We start from the raw sequence: 17,328 nt of genomic DNA, 5'->3' as shown, positions 1-17,328 counted from the left end.
TTAATTAATTTACTTATGTATGTATTATGATATTGTAGCATCTTTTGGGCTGGTGTCACCAGCACATTGCTGACTACCCAGTATTCAAACTCAAATTGTTTTTTTTTGTGGATTTAAGATGACTAATGTTATGTAATTTTTGTGACCCTATAACCAAGAAAAGTTATACCTATAATGAGGATTGTCTGTAGTGACGTCACCATTGTGAATCCCTATTTATGCTATTACAGCATGGTACGTAGTACTGTATATTAAGGATTACGGTGTTTAGGTTTTCTTGCCCTTCCAAAAAAAGCAGCCTCAGTTTTCCTTCAAAACAGCTTGGCAGTATTATAACCAAGCCCAAAAAATGCCTTCAGAGCAATCCCAAATCTTTCCAACAAGTTTCTATGGAATCGTAAAAATTTCTTATTGACTGAATCTTTTACTATAACTCACTAACTAACTAATACCTTCAGACAATTAGGCTACGGGCTTGATTTTTTCATTGCTCAACATTGCTTCGTCCCAAAACATGCCTTTTCATAAACTGCAGTACATACAATACATGAATCGTGGACTTACCTTTGTCCTCCTTTGTGTCCCAGTTCTTTTTGCTGACAGTACCACAATTATGGCTTTCCTGTTCTCCATTCATTTGTTGTGTAACAGGCTGAAGACGAAATGCAATGGCTGCTACACTTTTCAATAATTGACTGGGGGCACGGGTTCATATGCAAAATTAATTTATAGCATGCCTGGGACCTTTCTTTTATTTTGTTGCAGTATGTGCAGGTTTGTTAGTCATAAACAAGTATAAAGAAAAATTTAAAATTTTTAAGTTGGATTATAGGGATCAAATAATAAAAAGTAGTAAAACAAGAGAGGTTGCCTTGTCCTATATCTGCAATGGACTTTTAATTGCTAATTCAGTCACGTGTATAGACTGAAGTAGCTAGAGGGATTTAATGTCCATTAGTATACAAGTATAGGCAACCTCTCTTGTTTTACTACTATTTTGCTATTCCCTAGTTTCACTACCCTTTTATTTTTTGATCCCTATAGTCCAAAGTTTTAATTTCCAATTTTCCTTCTACTATCTATGGTCAGAATTTCCCACAACTTTGAGTTACAGATCACCATATGCATGTTTAGATGCATTTCCTTACCCCAATAGAGTATCATCCAAGATGCTAAAATATGTGTCGTAAAAGTCACAATACCACAACAGAAATTATTATTGCATTTTCTTTCCATCAGACCTACAGCCAATTCATGGCTATGTGGTAATCATCTATGGATGAATGACTATTAGCGTACTAGAAGTAAAACCTTGTAGCTAGTATATACTTATTGATATCACAATAAAATCCCCTATCTGTTTGTCCAAGCATATTTCAATATGACAGGTACTGTTACTGTGGCGATTAACACAGAAAGTATACTAACTATGCCCTTGTACTGGTAGTAGTACATCATTATCCATTAATAGGAGATTACCAAACTGCCATGAAGTGGCATTCTCTCTTCTTGTGTCAGAAAACCATGGGCCAAAATAATTGTAACAAATTTTACCACACATTTCTGACCACCACAATTACACTGAACAACCATTTCAGAATGACAGTATGTTAGTTGCCTATCAATGGAGAATAAAGTATACAGTATAGTTTCTAAAATAATGACCGTGGAGAGCACCACATATTGAAACCAAATAAATCAATGCCGCATATGTGACATCACGTGAATATACCTTATACAAGACTTTTAGATCTGTCCCCACACAATAAACAATAATCGAAGTACTAAACTTTCACTTACTATGGAACGTAAATGCAATTTTCACACATATATGGTTGATTATTTATCTGAATAGAGTAATTTTTATGTTGGAGTTGCCCACTTGGTAAAGCAGTCCACGGACCAAATCGAAGGAAATATTTCCTTATCCATTTCTGAGATACAAGTGACCAAAGTTTGTTTTTCTTCCAGTTATTGGTGTATTGCAAAAATCTTCATAAAGCACATGTCCAGTTTAGTTGAAATTTAGCATACGTTAAAGGTCAATTCCAGTACCAAATTTCATGCCAATCCAGTAATGATGTCCAGAGTATTGACCGATAAAAGACCAATTTGTTCTCCAACCTTCAAGTTTGTAGCTAGATTAACCATCGCAGGAATGCATTTTGGTGGTTTTAAGAAATTGCCATAAAGGTTATGTAATGCATGTAATACAATAGTGCAAATCAAGTTTGTTACTAAAATGATTCATTGTGACCAGATCTGTGAAATAGTGGTACATTTTTAAATTCTTTATCATACAGAACAGTAGTACTGCTGTATATTAGGGATCATAGCTGTCTTACCCAACTGTGTCACTGTGAAAACTGCCTCACCTTTCCTTGTAACAGCTTAGCAGTATTGATTAGGCATAGCCAAGCCCATAAATGTCTTCAGAGTGACCCTAAACCCTTCCAACAAGTTTCTATAAATTTTTTTATAGAATTTTATGTTGATTGACTAACTAACTGATGACTCCAGCCAAGCAAAACTTGACAATGGATAAAGTTATGGGCTTGATTTCTCCACTGTTAGATGTTGCTTTGTCCTGAGATGTGCCATGTCACTGACCACAATGCATACAATATATGCATCATGGACTTCCTTTTGTCCTTCTTTCTGTCTTCCTTTCTGTCCCAGTTATTTTTGCTGACAACGCAATATGTTGATTGACTTGATTCACGATAGTGTGATATGACTTCCTTATCACGTTTATTGTGTGTATTTTCCATAGCGGCTGAATTGATTGCAAAGGTGCTTCTTGTACTATTCTTTATTTGTAATGTTGTGTAATGCCTGGTGCCATCTTTTATGTGGTATATGTGGGATTAGCAGTCATATGTTACAAAAATGTAAACAAGCAAGTACATACGTAGAAGGAAAATTTTGTTGGACTAGGGATCTTTTTAAAAAGTAGTAAAACAAGGGAATGGTTAAAGGTTATGAACAAGAGAGGTTGTCTATACCTGCAGGTATGGACAACCTTTCTTGTTCACAACTTTTAGCCATTCCCTTGTTTCACTACTTTTTAAAACCCAGTTTCCGAAAGTGTGAGTGTGTGTGTGTGTGTGTGTGTGTGTTTGTGTGTGTGTGTGTGTGTGTGTGTGTGTGTGTGTGTGTGTGTGTGTGTGTGTGTGTGTGTGTGTGTGTGTGTGTGTGTGTGTGTGTGTGTGTGTGTGTGTGTGTGTGTCCTATCTATCTACCTACCTACCTATGTTTGTCCGTACACACCCACGTTAGCAAAACCATTAAATGGTAAAATCAGCTTGCATGTAAGAAGTAAAAGCAAACTAAAGTCTGTATTAAACTTTCACACAGGTAAACTTTGCTCTAAGGTGGCTTCTTTTTGGTGGTCTGAAATACGGATATGGTCCTCAGACTTAGTGAACTACCTTCCCTTTGGGTTTTACAGGTGTTTTAATAACTGAAAAACAATGGTGCAGGCCTTGTAGACTACCAGGAAAGCCGTTGAAAGGGGCATGTTTCGTCCTTACATGAATGAAAATGTAAGGCAGCCTTGTGGCTTTGAGAGAATTTATGGGAGAAAACACAATTCACAAGCTATAAAACAGTTGAGAAGATACTTCTGGGTGTAATATGTTGTTTAAAGCAGTTTGTTCAAATAATGCTTCCTTAGCAGTGCGTAGCAACGTAATTAGAGAGTTATAAAATTACAAAATACGATATTGCAGTAACTTATTCATTTGATAATCCAACCTCTGAATGTGTTCCAATATAATACTCTCAATAGCAGCTTGACGTATTATATTGAAATATGTCAAGTTATTAGCCAATAGAATTAGTATTACACTTGTTTGTCAAGGTCCCTTGACAAAAATCTGTAGTACTAATTTGATTGGCTAAAATACTGTGGTGTGTTTCTATTACAAGTAAATGTCTGACTTAACAACTAATGTTACCATAGTGATAGATACCCAAGGCATAGCAACAATATGGTTACCTAGCAATGGTTGCTAAGTAACCATTGCTAAGGTAAATGTCATTTTGAGGCCATAGCAATGGTTTCTAGGCAATGGTTGTTAAGTGTGGTTGGTCTTTTGCAGCAGTTATTTTTTGAATTTCTGTTGCCTAGCAACAGTTGCTATGATTGTCGGATAATTTGCAATAGGGCGGATGGCTTTGTATTCGGGATTAATAGTTCTCGCATTGTAAACAGGAAGGAAATAGTGCTCAGCTTTGCCTCGTACTATTTTACTCCTTCCTATTTACAATGCTCGCACTATTAATCCCGAATACCACAGCCATCCATCCTATTACATATACTAATTCTGTATGCATTGTAAAACAAAAACCTAGAAATAACAGCATAATATGTAACATTAATTTGCACAGTGTTGAGGCTAAAGCTAGCAATATGGCGCCTGGTTTTTAGAAGGAGCACAACATCAACTTGTTTTCTTTGACCTAATCCAACTTAAAATGTTCTTTCTACTTTTAGTACTGTAAACAAATTTAAATTCTTAATTTTTCCTTATACCTGCTTGTTTAACTTTTTTGTATGACTGGTGAACCCATGCACACCTGGAAGGAATGGCTGCAGGCTTATTGTTTTCATCTGAACGTGCATGCCCCAATTATCAATTACTGAATTATCAAAGTGGCCATTATCAAACGGTACGATGTAGTACCGTTTAAGTAGGGATCCAGATGAAAATTTTGCTAGCCGCCAAAAATTCCGCCTTTGAAAACCATCCTAGAGACATCTTACAAGACAAAAATCAACTTTACAGAATAGTACTAGTCCGTATAATACATAATGCAGCATTAAATATAACAAAATACTTACAGGTGGTTGGATAATTCATATAGAATTTTTTTTAAATCGACAAAACTTGAATTTTAGACTGACTACCTGACTGACTGACTGACAACATTCGCAAGCCTAGAGGCCAAACAAAGTAGGCCTGAGCTTATTATGCTTTTGAAATTGCTTTGAGCAATGCTCCAAAATTTACCCTATTGTGCTCCAATTATTCCCGTTTGTATCCCATTATGCTCCAAATATGCTCATGTAAACTTGTGTCTTGACTGTTCTATTAGAGTATCTAATACACCTCTGAACGTTCTATTAGGATATTTCAACAGGCGGTGACTGTTCTATTAGAGTATATCGATCTTTAACTAATCTTTTCTAGCTGTAAATCCATGTTTGCACACTATCCCATCCTGCATCATGCAAAATAGGCAGAGTTTCAGCCTCTCTGATAACCAATGCACAAAAATTGTGCCTATTATGCTGGCATTATGCTCGATGCTTTTGGCTACCGATTATGCTCAAAATTATGCTGGCATAATCGGTACAGGCCTAAAACAAAGCAGCGCACAACCACCATTTTATGCCACAATAACAAACTCACCAGTGGGGTGTGCCTTTTGGGATTCCAATGAGTGTGTGCCCTCTGCGCCTTGTCTTTTCTTTTATCTTCAATCAGGCTGCTTATCCTCTTCTTCATCCAACGAAACCATATTGAGGCATTAATTTTCCATATCAACACTTTCTTTAAGCAGCATAATAGACGCCACAAGATTATTTAAGGCGCTTAAATGCTACAGTACGGTACAGAGATACCGGTACTAGATAGCCACCTGTATCTTCACGATAGGTCACAGGATCACACCCATTCTTTGTTCTATGCATTATTGATTGAAACCACGATGACCACACCCCTTTTACGCTAGCTGTATTTATAATGGAATAGCTAGTGACCACACACCTTCAAGTTTGTAGGCTGACTCGGGATGCTTTAATAATCAATCAAAACCATGATGAACACACCTCTTTTCAAATGCACATCTTTGCAGGCTAGCTGACTCGAGATACTTTAATACAGCAGTCACCCTAATAGAACAGTCACATCCCTACTGTGCACTTCTTATTGTTTTACTGTGATTTAATATCGTGCACTACTCCAACTTGTTCAGTACTTTTTATCGATGTGCTATGGTCCCTACTCTAGTTGAAAATTCCAAATTTTTCTGTGTACCTGTTTGATAACTTTTTTGTAAATAATTATTATGACTGGTGAACCCATGTATGTCGTATCTGAAATGGCACCGCACGCCCCAATTATCCTCTGAAAAGTGAAGTATCCATTATGCTTCGTTGTCAACTTGTGCAACCCGTTACGCAGCATTTCGAATCAAGAACTGTTCAAAAGCACCTCTGCAATCCATGCATACCGAAAGAAATAGTGCCGTGTGCCCTGGTTATATCAATTATCATCTGAAAAGTGAAATATCCATTACGCTTCGTTGTCGGCTATGTTCAACCTATTACACAGCAGTACGAATCAAGAACTATTTGAAAAGCACCTCTGCTATCAAAATAGCCACTATGACAAATACGGACGATTTCTGTTACGTGGAAGGGAAGCCATCACATGCTATTGCCAAATCGACACTTTTCACTGTCAACAGATACTATTTTGTGGGCCACGCCTACTCCTTTGTGGTCCCTACTATACAGTTACTATTGTACTGTATTATTATAATTTAAAAATGAAGTAGGGATCCAAGTAATAAAAAGTAGTGAAACAAAAGATGAACGATGGTAGCTAATACAGCATAGCTCAGTGGGAAATCCCTACTTTGGCATTGAACACAAAATAATATACCATGCCAAAGTAGGAATTTCCCACTGAACTATGCTATGATAGCTACCATCGTTCATCTCTTGTTTCACTACTTTTTATTGCTTGGATCCCTACTTAATTTTTAAATTTATAATTTTTAATAGCTATGGCCCACAGTGTTACAAACGAAGAACACTAGGAGAAGGAGCTCTGCAATCATTGCAGTCACAACAGACAACTTGGATGATTCCCGTCATATGTAAGGAAGCCATGTTGTGGCATTACCATGAATCGACACCTTATGTTGTCAGTAAGGATGAAAGGGACACAAAGGAGGACGTCCAAGAAGCATGCATTGTTAATACTGCGGTATTCCGAAAGGTACCTGTCGGGCTGAAAGTGATGTCGAAAAGTGAATAAATCAATACCGTGCCCCGTTATTGAGTTATGCTTGTCTGAAAACATTAGTCAGTTAGTCAGTCAGGCAGTAGAAAATTCCATTAAATTTTTTTTAAATTTTGTAGCAATGTTTTGGAAGCGTCTCAGGTTGTACTGAAGATACTTTGAGCTTGGTTACACCTAACCAATACTGCCAAGGCACCATGAAGGTATTGTGAGGCTGGTTTAGAGTATACTTTTGGTCAGAAAAGCCCAAACGTTCATAATCCCTAATGATACAAGGGACTGCGTACACCTGAAGATGTACTTGTAGACATTTGTCGGTATTGACTGAAGTAGGGATTTAATGTCCACTAGTATATGTGATCTCCCTTGTTCCACTATAATCCCTAATCAAACTTAAAATTCTTTATACTTCTCATCTACTGATGCTCTGGTGAAGTTTCAGCCTCATGTATATGTTGAGAACTTTGGAGTTACAGCGGTCTCACTACAGCAGTTGTAAATTACGAATGCAATTTTATACATAGTTGAGATGTGTGTACCATGGATAGGAAATCCATTGCTTGGCAAGTTTTTCCTTTCTTAACCACAGACAGAGATGAAATCATGAAGAAAGATCGATGACATACTACCATATACCTGGAAATTTTTGCAGTATGTATATTTCATGATTATGCACTTAGTCAGGATTTTCAAATTTCACGTATATAAAAGTCACGGATCACTGTTGCTCGATTCAAAGATTTTCATACTTGACCGCTCAGCTATGAAGGGTCTGGATTGATTTTTTACTTTCAAGTGTCATACCGATTGCTAAAGTGCATCTAAACCAAATAGCATAGTAGTAGTGTTACTGTACAAGGCATGGTCTAGTCTTGCAGTTTGTAGGCATATGTTGATTCCATGTATGCTTACAAACAGTATTACACATTCCTGATATTAAAGGGGGTGCAACTCACAAAAGTAGATTTCACTCTCGCTTATTTATCAGTATGGTGAGTTGAAGTTTATAGGTGCATGTGTTAATTGACATGCATAAATTTTCACATCATAAAATTTCATAGTACCTTTACTAACTGTGAAAACCATGGGTATACAGTATCTCTTTGATGTGACAACTCCCACAACTTACATGTATATCCCATTGGTCTACTGCAACAAAATAAAGATTTTTAAACTCTTGTTAAGATTTTCAAACTCCTCTTAAGTAGGCTAACAAGATGATTTTCTTATTTTTACTGTTAGAACTTTCTTTGCAAGTAACAATTAAAGCATACTGTAAAAGAATTTACACTAGTAATATATACCCTATATTTTATCCATTGTATAACAAAAACAACTATGAGTAATCAGTGCACGATCAAAATATCTATATTGCAGTCACCCTATTAGAACATTCAGTTTGTAATAAGTTATTCTGTAGAATATTCGACTACGTATGTAATGAGGAAAATTCAGATGCCACCATGTAGAATGGAAAACTATGTATTGACTCAGTCTGTAGAGAGCTCAGCTATGTAAAACAAATTACCCTGTGGAACATTCACAAGTCACCCATGTGATACTGAAATCAAGACACACGGTAGTGTGGTGGCCAAGTACGCCGGCACACCACACCACGAATATATTGACAGGAAGAAAGAAAACAGCTTTTTCAAGTGTGCATAGCTCCGCTCCAATGGCCCCTTCTCCAAAGCACACCATTTTTGAATTATAGCTGTCCCCAAGGTAGGGTAGGCCACACAGCAAATTTGATTAAATTCACAACAGTCATTTGCGAGATATGGGCATTTAAAGTTTCATTTTAATTTCTTCGTTTTTTCTTCTTATGCTGTATGGGGGGCTACAAAGGCTTCAATTTATTTTCGCACACTTTGCAAAAATTGCTATAAAATGCAAACGTAGAACTCGATTGCTTCAATCATTGGCACAAATGAAGAGTGTGTAATGGTGGATTCACGTACCAAGTTTGCAAGGTGTACAAAGATGTCCAAAAAAAATCTTACCAGAGTTTGAACCAGGGACCTCCATACCTAACACCTGCATCCTTAACCACTGAACCATGCTACCTTGGCTGATCACCTGACTGTTTTATAAATGAAATTTCTATTTCAAATCTGCTTATCATGTTATCAAACGTTTGTAATTTTATAGATCTACCAATGGAAATACTAGATTGCTCTAGAACATTCTATGTATGTTCTATTAAAATTCCTCAAAAAATGTGCACTCTATTAGAGTATTACAATAATATTATCAAATATTGAATTAAATCATGCAATGAAATACATTTATAAGTCTGTCTTCAATAATCATCATTGTATCTACATAGAAAAGTAGAAATGTGAGTAAAAACAAACCTCAAAGTCAACCATAGGCTAGTTTTGGGGCCTTGTAAAGTACAAAAAGAAGTGAAATCCACACAAAACAACCAAGCTGTGAAAAAATGGTGCGGCCTTAAAAAGCCAGGGTAAAAAAAAGTTGTGAAATCAAAGGCGGCGGCCAAGAAATGGCTGCAATGATGTTAATGCTAAAAAATTTAATAATGGCTGTGTGCATTGTTAAAATTTATTAGCATAAACATCATTGCAGCCATTTCTTGGCCGCCACTTTTGATTTCACAACTTTTTCCACCCAGGCTTTTTGAAGGCTGCACCATTTTTTCACAGCTTGGCTAATTTTGTGTGGTATTATTATCAGTAATAAAATAGTGCAAATTAGTTATATACCACATACAAATGAAAATATTTAGATTATTAAAGGTCATCATGGTGGTGTGGTCTTATCGTTTAAGGGCATGATCATGGTGGCAATCCAATTGTTCATAGTGCAGCTATGTATATCTACTTTCCTTTACAGTAGTGTAAGTGCTACTTTTGCTGCCACTTTTGTGACACCTAAATACGCTCCTCTAAGGAAAGTGTTGATATGAAAAATTAACTCTTTGGTATGGTATTCTCATATGAAGAAGACAGCCGTGTAACTGAAAACAAAAAAGAAAAGCAAAGCACAGGAGGCAAACACTTGTCAAAACCAGAAAAGGCGCACATGCCACCTGTGAGTTATTGTGGTGTGAAATGGTGGCTATGTGCTGCTTCATTTTTAAAATTCAATGTTCAACCTTCTGCTGGTGTTTTAATGTTTTTAATACTGGATTTGATGCTAGCACTTAGACTCTTTATTATAAAGATGCTTTTCATCGTGTATGATACATATTTCTATGATCAAGACACACGATAGTGTGTCGTGTGGCCCAAGAAGCCGGCACGCCACACCGTGAGTATATTGACAGGAAGAAAGAAAATGTCATATTCACACCTTTGTATCTCGATGTTACCTTATCTGATTGGAACCAAATTTGCTGCAGAGTTGCTCACCAGCTAGGGGAGTCCACATTCCAAATTTGAAGGAAATCGCTCGAGCCATTTCCGAGATATGAGCAGCCAAAATTTCGGTTTTTTTCTTATTCTTCTTCGTGTTTTCGCACACTTGCAAAAATTGCTATAAACGCAAACGCGTACTCCAATCGCCTTGAAATTTGGCACACAGAAAGGGAGTCCAAAGGCAAATCCTAGTGTCAAATTTGGTGTAAATCGGATGAACGGTTGAGGATTTATGACCAATTATTCGCATAAAACAAGATAGATTTGTTGTCACACCTACAGGGTAAACCGCTTCATGGAATGAGTTGAAAATCGTTTTGTGGATAGATCAACCATTGTATGAGTGCCTTTTGGTGGTTTGAAAGCAATCAAAATAAAGATCATGGAGATATGAAATGAAACCGAAGGTGTGTAACAATTGCACGATCAAGATTCGTGAATAAAAATACCAATAATTTTCAGGCCTACTAGGCAAACCGCTTAGAGCAGTGAGCTGAAAATGGGTATGTAGCTGGAATAGTCATCGTAGAAAGTCCTTGCAGTAGTAAAAAACAATCGGTTTACAAACCACTGACTTACGATTCCAAAGCCAACTCCATGTAGCAAATGCGAGATCAAGATACTCTAATAGAACAGTCACCCTAATAGAGCATTCAGCTAGTTCATGACTTATTCCATCATAGATTTCTATTACATTGCAAATTATGCTGTAGGGAGTTCAGCAGCAACCAGTTAATATTGTAGACAGTTCAGCTACAAACAACTCACCCTGTAGAGAGTTCAGCTACAAATATATTGCTGTATAGTTATAACAAGTCACACTGAAGAGAGTTTTAGCTATCAACAAGTCATGCACCCTGTAGAGAGTTCAGCTACAAACAATTCACTCTGTAGAAATTCTGCTACAAACAAGTCTTCATGCAGAGAGTTTAACAACCAAAATCCACCATGTAAAGAGTTCAGCTTTACTAACAATTTACTCTGTAGAGAGATCAGCTAGAAACAAGAGAGAGCTCAGCTAGAAAAAATCACCTTGTAGAGAGTTCAGCTACAAACAAATCACACCGTAGAGAGATCAGATAGAAGAAGCCACCTTGTAGAGGGTTCAGCTGTGAAGTGATCACCCTATAGAGAGTTCAGCTAGAAAAAAAATCACCCTGTAGAGAGTTCAGCTACAAAGAAACCATCCTGTAGAGAGATCAGCTAGAAACAGGTCACCTGTAGAGAGGTCAGCTACAAAGAAACCATCCTGTATAGAGTTCAGCTACAAACAAATCACCTTGCAGAGAGTTTGACTACAAAAAATCACCCTATAGAGTGTACAACTAGACACAAGCCACCCAGTAGAGAGATCAGCTAGAAGAAATTACATTGTAGAGAGATCAGCTAGAAGAAATCACCTTGCAGAGAGTTCAGCTACAAACAAATCACCCTGTAGAGAGTTCAGCTACAACCACATAACCCTGCATAGAGTTCAGCTACAAAGAAACCATCATGTAGAAAGTTCAGCTGCAAACAAACCACCCTGTAGAGAATTCAGCTACAAACAAATCGCCCTGTAGAGAGATCAGCTAGAAGAAGTCACCTTGTAGAGAGTTCAGCTATAAGGAAACCACCATATAGAGAGTTCAGCTGCAAACAAATCACCTGTAGAGAGTTCAGCTACAAACAAATCACCCTGTAGAGAGATCAGCTAGAAAGAGTTCACCTTGTAGAGAGTTCAGCTACAAAAAACCACCCTGTAGAGAGTTCAGCTGCAAACAAATCACCTTGTAGAGAGTTTAGCTATAAACAAGTCACCCTGTAGAGAGATCAGCCACAAAGAAACCATCCTGTAGAGAGTTCAGCTATAAACAAGAGAGATCAGCTAGAAACAAATCATCTTGTAGAGAGTTCAGCTACAAACAATTCACTCTGTAGAAATTCTACTACAAAAAAGTCTTCATGCAGAGAGTTTAACAACCAAAATCCACCATGTAAAGAGTTCAGCTTTACTAACAAGTTACTCTGTAGAGAGATCAGCTAGAAAACGTCACCTTGTAGAGAGTTCAGCTACAAACAAATCGCACTGTAGAGAGATCAGATAGAAGAAGCCACCTTGTAGAGGGTTCAGCTGTGAAGTGATCACCCTATAGAGAGTTCAGCTAGAAAATAATCACCCTGTAGAGAGTTCAGCTACAAAGAAACCATCCTGTAGAGAGATCAGCTAGAAACAGGTCACCTGTAGAGAGATCAGCTACAAAGAAACCATCCTGTAGAGAGTTCAGCTACAAACAAGTCACCTTGCAGAGCATGCAACTTGACACAAGCCACCCAGTAGAGAGATCAGCTAGAAGAAGTTACATTGTAGAGAGATCAGCTCACCTTGCAGAGAGTTCAGCTACAAAAAAACTATCCTGTAGAGAGTTCAGCTACAAACAAATCACCCGTAGAAAGATCAGCTAGAAGAAGTTACCTTGTAGAGAGTTCAGCTACAAAGAAACCATCATGTAGAGAGCTCAACTGCAAAGAAATCACCCTGTAGAGAGTTCAGCTACAAAAGATCACCGTGTAGAGAGTTCAACTAGAAGAAGTACCTTGTAGAGAGTTCAGCTACAAAGAAACCAATAGAGAGTTCAGCTGCAAACAAATCACCCTGTAGAGAATTCAGCTAGAAACAAATCACCCTGTAGAGAGATCAGCTACAAACAAGTCACCCTGTAGAGATATCAACTAAATAAAAGTTGCCCTACAGTTACAAACAAATCACCATGTAGAGAGTTCAGCTAGAAACAAGTCACTCTGAAAAGAGTTCAGCTACAAACAATGGGAGTATCAGACAAAAAGCTGTACACAAAATTTCTTCCTTTGTTCCACAATTCCTGCAGAAAAGAAAGAAGAAAAAAAATTTGGAAGGAAGCACCAAAGCCAGTTAATGGCCAGTTTTGTGGCTTGCAATACAAAAAGAAGTGATATCTAAACCAAAACAGCCAAGCTATAAAAAAAGAGTGTGGCCCCCAAAAAGGCCAGGATGAAAAAGATGTAAAATCCAAGGTGGCGGCCAGTGTTGGGCAAGTTACTTTTTATAAAAGTAACTAGTTACATATTACATATTACTTGCAACTGAACTATTTAGTTACAGTTACATATTACCCATAAAATAAGTATATTACATATTATATTACTTTGTGTCCACAGCCTTAAGCTGTCACGTGTGAAACTACCACCTTATCACGTGACATGATTGTGTTGTTGGACAATGTGCAAATCTTAGTTATAAGTAAGGAGCTGGTGAATAAGCTTCATTCAGTAGGCTTCATTACTTCGTTGTGGCTAGGCGTTACTCAGTGGATTGCTAACGAGATTAGTAACTTCGTTTCTTGTAGTAATAATATTACGTAATATTAGATTCGTTACAGTAACTATATTACTTAGGTAACACATTACATTTGTAAGTAAAGTAACTTGAGTTATATTACCTGTTTTTATAGCGTATTTTGTTATATTACTTAGATACCACAAAAGTAATAATATTACGTAACGCGTTACTCCCAACACTGGTGGTGGCCAAGAAATGGCTGTGATGGTAGATTAATGGCAAAAATTTTAATTACGACAATTCAGATGAATTTGGTGCCGAATCCTAGTGGAGGAGGCAATGCAAATTCACCTGAATTGTCGTAATTAAAATTTTTGCCATTAACCTACCATCACAGCCATTTCTTGGCCGCCACCTTGGATTTCACATCTTTTTTTCATCCTGACCTTTTTGGGGGCCACACTCTTTTTTTTTTTTACAGCTTGGCTGTTTTGGTTTAGATGGTATTTAACAGCAGTGTTTTGGTGGGTGCCGTTTAATGTAAGCCAACTAATAATAGGTTGTATATGTATGGCTTGAAGGATATTAGAAAAATAACAATCAGAAAAATACAGGAATTTTGCAACCTGGTAGGGATCATTACAATGTGTTAATATGTGTAACAATGTTGCAGAGATGGACAACAGTTGGAGAACTACAGAACGACGACAAGGCATTGCACGTCTGTTGTAAGTTGTACTGGTGTTTAATGTTACGTATATGTAATGTTCATATTCTTGCTTAGAGCTGAGACTTTAAGATCAAACTCACCATTTGGTCCTAATGCAGACCCTATTCAACTGGAAAACTTTGCATTTACTTGCTCCAGTAATAGTGTAAGTTGTTTGCTCTAGTTAGTGTACCTGTACATCATACTGATATAGAACTCATCACAATATTCAATATGGAATAACCATGTGGCTACTATCTCATGTAGGGTTGTGAATATATATATATATATATATATATATATATATATATATATGTATATGGGTTTTGTGACAGTAAGTCTACATCTGTACATATAAGCTAGAGCCAAACAGCCCAAAATGTCTTGACTTGGAAAATGATGCAATGTCTTTGAAAAAGACTGTAGCAAAACTACACCCAGCTTGGCTATTTTTTGTGTGGAACAATACCGTAGAGTTGGGTTGTTAAGTGCGTGCATCTGTTAAACGCATATTATTTGTTAAGCGCATACGCATTTCTTGTGATTAACCATGGATGATAAGCGCACATGGAAAAATGCGACGATAAAGCTACACACAGCAAGAAATGTCAAGAAAAGCTGAGAGTACTGAAAAACTAATGTCTCCTCAAGCACTTGCGTCTCCCTTGAGGTCTCCCTTTACTATGTATACAGCAAATCAGCCATCTGGATAGTGATAATCAAGACACACGGTAGTGTGTCGTGCGGCCCAAGAAGCCGGCGCGTAACACCCGTGAATATATTGACAGGAAGAAAGAAAACGCAATTTTCGCACCTCCGTAGCTCTGTGCTTCCTTGATGAAACAAGACGATTTTTGCTGTGGATATGCCCTCCAATTGCAGCACTCCACATTCCAAATTTGAGCGAAATCGCTTTGCGCGTTCCCGAGATATGCGACTTCAAAAATTGGCTCAGTTTCTTTGTTTTTTTTCTTCTTATTTTTCTTTTGGCAGGTTATATAGAGCCGGTACCGGTTACACTGTTTTGCCGGCTATTTTGCCGGCAGTGGAGGGTATAATACTTAGAATGTTACGTGCATTAAAAAAAACTTGTACAAAAAACCTAAGAAAGCGAAAAAAAAAAGTTGTCTATAAGCGGGGGTTCGAACCCGGGCATCCGTACTCATAAGCAATGTTTGTAACGATTATACCACCAGTGCTGCAGCTAGTCATATTATTTAGTTTCTACGTTATAAACATCCGACTGAAGTGACTTCTATGTGAAGAAGAAACCAAAGCTGAACCCTAGCCTACCCCTAACGCTAAGGAACTACTTTTCGCATCCCCTAAAGTTGAATGCTCGGGGCAACCTACTAGATGCGTGCCCTAAAGTTGAATGCTCGGGGCAACCTACTAGTGCCGGCACAATAGCCGTTAGTGTTTGCAAACCGGTACCGGCTAAATATACACTTCGTTTTCTTTTTCTTGTCGCACACTTACAAAAACTGCTATAAAACTCGAACGCCATATCCGATTGCCTTGCAATTTGGCACACAGAAGAGGGATATAAAGGCGCATCTCGGTACCAACTTTGGCTGGAATACGATAAACAGGCAAAGAGTTATGAGCGATTATTCACGAAAAATAACACCAATATGTTGTCACGCCTACAGAGTAAACCGCGTATGGGAAGAAGCTGAAAATCGGTGGGTGAATAGGTTAACTATTCACCCACCGATTTTCAGGAAGATACAACGAAAAAACCAACAGTGTGTAACAATTACCAGGAAGAAACCAACAGTGTGTAACAAAAACCAGGAAGATACAACGAAAAAACCAACAGTGTGTAACAATTACGCAATCGAGATCAGCTAATAAAAAAAACGACTGCTTGCCACGCCTACCAGATAAACCGCTTGGGGTAATGCATTGAAAATCGTTGTACAGATGGAGTAATCATCTTAGAAAGGCTCATCAATGGTGTAGAAGAATCAGACTTAAAGCCACGGAGTTATAACACGAAATCCAACTTGGTGCAGCAAGTGCGAGATCGAGATACTCTAATAGAGCAGTCATCCTAATAGAGCAGTCACCCTGAAGAGAATTCAAGAGATCAGCTAGAAATAAGAAACCTGTATAGAGATCAGCTACACACAAGTCACCCTGTAGAGAGATCAGCTAGAAGAAGTTACCTTGTAGGGAGTTCATGCAACTATGGAAAGAGATAGTTCAGCTAGAAAAAATCACCTTGTAGAGTTCAGCTACAAAGAAACCACCATGTAGAGAGTTCAGCTACAAACAAATCGCCCTGTGGAGAGATCAATAGAAGAAGTTACCTTGCAGAGAGTTCAGCTACAAAGAAACCATCATGTAGAGAGTTCAGCTACAAACAAATCACCCTGTAGAGAGATTAGCTAGAAGAAGTTACCTTGTAGAGAGTTCAGCTACAAAGAAACCATCGTGTAGAGAGTTCAGCTACAAACAAATCTCCCTGTAGAGAGATCAGCTAGAAGAAGTTACCTTGTAGAGAGTTCAGCTTCAAACAAATCACCCTGTAGAAAGATCAGCTAGAAGAGGTCACCTTGTAGAGAGTTCAGTTACAAAAAAACCACCATGTAGAGAGCTCAGCTACAAACTAGTGACCTTGTAGAGACATCAGCTAGAAGAAGTTACCTTGTAGAGAGTTCAGCTACAAAGAAACCATTCTTTAAAGAGCTCAGCTGCAAACAAACCACCTGTACAGAATTCAGCTACAAATAAATCACCCTGTAGAAAGATGAGCTAGAAAAAGTTACCTTGTAGAGAGTTCAGTTACAAAGAAACCACCATGTAGAGAATTCAGCTACAAACTAGTGACCCTGTAAAGACATCAGCTAGAAGAAGTTACCTTGAGAGAGTTCAGCTACAAAGAAACCATTATTTAAA

The 17,328-nt window shown here is 37.7% G+C and overlaps 1 protein-coding gene across 1 annotated transcript in view; it reads left to right on the top strand.

Annotated features, from left to right (window-relative positions):
• Window positions 1-17,328, top strand: part of LOC136267913 (protein NLRC5-like) — a 54,658-nt gene that overhangs the window by 753 nt on the left and 36,577 nt on the right. The window contains exons 2-3 of the mRNA XM_066063098.1: window positions 14,389-14,443; window positions 14,500-14,590. Coding sequence (XP_065919170.1) covers window positions 14,389-14,443; window positions 14,500-14,590 — 146 coding nt within the window. The remainder of the gene's footprint in view (window positions 1-14,388; window positions 14,444-14,499; window positions 14,591-17,328) is intronic.

The sequence above is a fragment of the Dysidea avara genome, chromosome 10 (assembly GCF_963678975.1).
Source record: "Dysidea avara chromosome 10, odDysAvar1.4, whole genome shotgun sequence".
Lineage (NCBI taxonomy): Eukaryota > Metazoa > Porifera > Demospongiae > Dictyoceratida > Dysideidae > Dysidea > Dysidea avara.
The sequence above is the reverse complement of the archived record's forward strand: the minus strand, read 5'-3'. Positions and strand labels throughout refer to the sequence as shown.